This window comes from Ammodytes marinus (genome assembly GCF_949987685.1).
Source record: "Ammodytes marinus genome assembly, chromosome: 21".
Lineage (NCBI taxonomy): Eukaryota > Metazoa > Chordata > Actinopteri > Uranoscopiformes > Ammodytidae > Ammodytes > Ammodytes marinus.
Genome location: NC_137225.1, coordinates 26,205,829 through 26,210,828, shown reverse-complemented (window position 1 = coordinate 26,210,828; position 5,000 = coordinate 26,205,829). Strand labels below are relative to the sequence as shown.

The following is a 5,000-nucleotide window of genomic DNA, read 5'->3' as shown; positions in this document are numbered from 1 at the left end:
ATATTTAATGAATATTTTTTTGTTTTCTTTTGTTTCTGTCTCTCAGCTGGTCTGGACATTTCCAACATGGCCGACGCTCTGACCGGAAGTGGGCGTGGCCATCGGTCGGCGGGGGAGGAGCCTCTAGACGCCATTCTGAGCCCCGAGCTCGACAAGATGGTTTCTGACGGTGAGTTCAGACTGTAAAGTGTGTTACTGTGTGTGTGTGTGTGTGTGTGTGTGTGTTACTGTGTGTAATTTAAAGAGTGTGTGTGTGTGTGTGTGTGTGTGTGTGTGTGTGTGTGTGTGTGTGTGTGTGTGTGTGTGTGTGTGTGTGTGTGTGTGTGTGTGTGTGTGTGTGTGTGTGTGTGTGTGTGTGTGTGTGTGTGTGTGTGTGTGTGTGTGTGTGTGCGTGTGTGTTACTGTGTGTAATTTAAAGAGTGTGTGTGTGTGTATGTGTAGTATTATTATTATTATTATTATTATTGTTATTATTATTATTATTATTATTATTGGTGAAAAGTGTAGTCAGTGATTCTGGAGAACGCTTGTTGTCAAAATCACTTTTAGTCAAAATCAGTGAATATCTCCTCATGATCCGCTACCTGTCTGTACTGTGTGCTAGCTATGGTGGCCCCTTTGTTCACACACCAGTTTACATACCGTGATATTTTGAATAAAAAAAAAAAATATATATAAAAAGGGACAAATACATTATTTAAATCACTTGTAAACAGAGAACAAATGGGGACCGAGGATGGAGCCTTGAGGAACACCTCAGATTACCTATTACATGTTATAAGGGTCTCTCAGTCTTTTATTCCGTCTGCTGTCAGGCTGTTAAACCTGGACAGCAGTGTCTGGACATGATTCTTGTTGCTGTACCACTTGGGTATCAGTGTCGTTGTTAGGCACCTTACTTACTTATTCATTTATTTATTCACTTGGATCTGATGTTTTTTATTCTTTTAACTGTGCAGGCCTACTCATGCCCAGCCATTGTGTCTCTCTGACATATCCTGTGTCCTGTTTACTGTTTTTTATTGGCTGTATATTGTCTGTTATGTGTTGCTTAGTGTGTGTAGGACTGCTGAACTGAATTGCCCTCTGGGATAAATAAAGTTGTTTGATTGATTGATTAATTGAAAGTGTTTCTGTAAAAACTACTAAATCAGTTTTATTTGTATAGCCCAATATGTATAAGATTTAATAACATGATATTGTGTTGTCGTTGTTTAGGAGCCATCCTCAGCAAACTCTACAAGATCCCAGGTAAGACTCAACAGCATCTAACACAGCTACAACACTTTATCTCTATGCTGTACTTAAAGCTGCTCCGAGGAACTTTCAGTGTGTGTTAATTCTAGCGCCCCCCTTTAGACAAAAGCGGTAGTGTTTTTACCACGCCAGCTGTTGTTCCTGGGTGAGCGTATAGTATACCCATGACAAAGGCATTTAGAAAAACGATATAAAATTTGCATTCTTTACACTGATGGTCTCGTTTTCTGTTTCATGTAATTTATGATCATCAGAGGAAAAATTAGACTGTTTCAGAAATATTTAAAAGTTCCTCGTAGAGACTTTAAAGCCACAGTGTGTAGAATTCATTAACATTTTTCATTTTTGTGTGTGTGTGTGCGTGTGCGTGTGTGTGTGCGTGCGTGTGTGTGCGTGTGTGTGCAGAGCTGGAGGGGAAAGACGTGGAGGATGTGTTCACTGCTGTCATGAGTCCAAACGACAGCAACAACCAACAGGACCAGAGACAACACACACACAGTGGAGCTGGTGGGAGCAAGACACACACACACCACACAGGTACACACACACACACACACACCACACAGGTACACACACACACACACACACACACACACACACACACACACACACACACACACACACACACACAGTGGAGCTGGTGGGAGCAAGACACACACACACCACACAGGTACACACACACACACACACACACACCACACAGGTACACACACACCACACAGGTACACACACACACACACACACACCACACAGGTACACACACACCACACAGGTACACTCACACACACACCACACAGGTACACACACACCACACAGGTACACACACACCACACAGGTACACACACACACACCACACAGGTACACTCACACACACACCACACAGGTACACACACACACAGTGGAGCTGGTGGGAGCAAGACACACACACACCACACAGGTACACACACACACACACCACACAGGTACACACACACACACACACACACACACACACACACACACCACACAGGTACACACACACCACACAGGTACACACACACAGTGGAGCTGGTAGGAGCAAGACACACACACACCACACAGGTACACACACACACACAGTGGAGCTGGTGGGAGCAAGACACACACACACACCACACAGGTACACACACACACACACACACACACACACACACACACACCACACAGGTACACACACACACACAGTGGAGCTGGTGGGAGCAAGACACACACACACACACACACACACACACACACACAGTGGAGCTGGTCGGAGCAAGACACACACACACACAGACACACACTTGAACTTGAAAGCGCTTGAATTTTACTCTTAAAAAAAACTGTTAATCAGAATCAGAAAAAACTTTATTCATCCCAAGAAGGGCAATTTAGTTTACAGCTCCAGGCTGTGTCTGAAATCGCGCACTTCTGTACTTACACTTACTTTTTTGAGTGCACTTTGCGCAAAACCGGAGAGTGTGCCAAAATGAAGTGCACTGTAAGTTCCTCTGTCGTGCTCTCAAAACGGTCTAAAACTTGAGTGTGGAGCGATGGACACTTTCCACACTCAACGGCCGCCATCTTGCCTACGTAACGGAGAGGACGGGACATTCTAATCAAAATAGAGGAGCTTGAAGCAACCGTGGAGATGGACGCGCTCCACAAAAGTTAAATTATATATTGTTTTAGTTTTTCCGCGACTAATGTGCCTGTTTTGGCTATCGGTAACGCAAGCAGAAAAAAATACCACCGAAGAAGAACCGTCAAAATGCAAAGTCATTTCCGGTAGGTGCGCGACGGCAGTTTGGACAGTGCTCTGTAGAAATGAGAGCACTGTGTCTATAAGTAAGTGTACTGTAGGGATAATAAAGTGCACTCAATGTAAGTGCACTTACGTAAGTGCGCGATTTCAGACACAGCCACAGTCTCGCAGTAAAAAATAATCTAAATAAATACTATAAAAAGCAGTACATGTGTGTATTGTATGTGTCGTGTGTGTACTGTATGTGTCGTGTGTGTATTGTATGTGTCGTGTGTGTATTGTATGTGTCGTGTGTGTATTGTATGTGTCGTGTGTGTATTGTATGTGTCGTGTGTGTATTGTATGTGTCGTGTGTGTATTGTATGTGTCTTGTGTGTATTGTATGTGTCGTGTGTGTATTGTATGTGTCTTGTGTGTATTGTATGTGTCTTGTGTGTATTGTATGTGTCTTGTGTGTATTGTATGTGTCGTGTGTGTATTGTATGTGTCTTGTGTGTATTGTATGTGTCGTGTGTGTATTGTATGTGTCGTGTGTGTACTGTATGTGTCGTGTGTGTATTGTATGTGTCGTGTGTGTATTGTATGTGTCTTGTGTGTATTGTATGTGTCGTGTGTGTATTGTATGTGTCGTGTGTGTATTGTATGTGTCGTGTGTGTATTGTATGTGTCTTGTGTGTATTGTATGTGTCTACTTATTCTGTCTTTTTGTCTATATGTAAAAAAAATTATAAAATCGTAAAAAAAAAAAAAAAAAAAAAGCAGTACGAGGTAGAAATAACATAAATAGACAAACAGCAGTCCAACACACACATTCAACTCACATTCATTTCAACTCAACTCAGTCAGTAACAACCACCCATCTACCCTGCTGCTCTCCACCTACTCCGGACCCTTGTGATCATTCAGTAACCTGATGGTTGCAGGGATAAAAGAGTGGGAGTACCTCACTGTTCTAAAACCCTGCACACAATTGAATATAATTAAAGGTGCAGTGTGTAATATGACATCATCTACAAAGTTCTAAAATGCAGCACTCCCTGGGTAACCCCAACCATTTAGAATAATAACAGAAGCTACAGTGGCCTTCAAGGACAAGAACAATTCTACATTTTAAACAATGCACCTGATGACATTCCAACTATGACACTTTCAAGATGGTGGCACTAGGCCTTGGTCCAAAATATGCAGAAATATGGACATATATGAGACCCTTTCTAAGGGAAAAAAATAATTCAAAACATTTTTTTCAGCTATTATGCACTAAATTAAATGTACTTATGGATATTATAATTACTTTCTACAAAATCTGCTAGGAAATAAAACCCAAAATTCTACACACTGCAGGTTTAAGACTAATTCATAAATAATCTGAATTAAATCTCCGTCTCTCTGTCTCAAGGCGCCATGTTTCCTCGCCTGCCCATGATGAACGGGCTGATGGGAGCGTCTCCTCACTTCCCCCACTCTGCCATGGCTCCAGACAGATTCAGGTTGGAAGATTATTCATAAGAAATAATTATTCAGCATTTATCTTTAAATTAAATTTTTTAATTTAAATTTTTTTTTTTGGTTGGAAGCTTTCTGATAAGAAATTATTTATTTATTTGGAATATTATTATTTATTTTTTTCACTTTTAAAAATAAATCATTAATTGTGTGATTTTTTTTTGTGTTTATTTATTTATTTATTATTATTTTTATTTTTATTTCCTTGAGTTTTTTTGCTTTATTTTATTTTAATGGCATTTAAAAAAAAAGTATCGTTGTATTCTATGATTAATCTTTAGGGGGGTATGTGGTTTTCCTACATGCTTATACAGGTTTCTGTCACTCCCACACACATCTATCCTACTTATGTTTTATTACTATACTATATTTGGGGCGATTGTGGCTCAGTTGGTAGAGCAGGTCGGCCGATGATCAAAGGGTTGGAGGTTCGATCCCCGCCCTGCCACCTGTGTCATGGTTGTTGTGTCCTTGG

General features: G+C 40.9%; 1 protein-coding gene across 1 annotated transcript in view; it reads left to right on the top strand.

The window, feature by feature from the left end:
- LOC307267613 (histone-lysine N-methyltransferase 2D-like) overlaps positions 1-5,000 on the top strand; it is a gene marked incomplete at its 3' end in the record, with an annotated part of 98,169 nt that overhangs the window by 47,477 nt on the left and 45,692 nt on the right. Inside the window, exons 36-39 of the mRNA XM_080049972.1 lie at positions 47-169; positions 1,219-1,251; positions 1,663-1,794; positions 4,419-4,509. Of these exons, the coding sequence (XP_079906098.1) occupies positions 47-169; positions 1,219-1,251; positions 1,663-1,794; positions 4,419-4,509 (379 nt within the window). The remainder of the gene's footprint in view (positions 1-46; positions 170-1,218; positions 1,252-1,662; positions 1,795-4,418; positions 4,510-5,000) is intronic.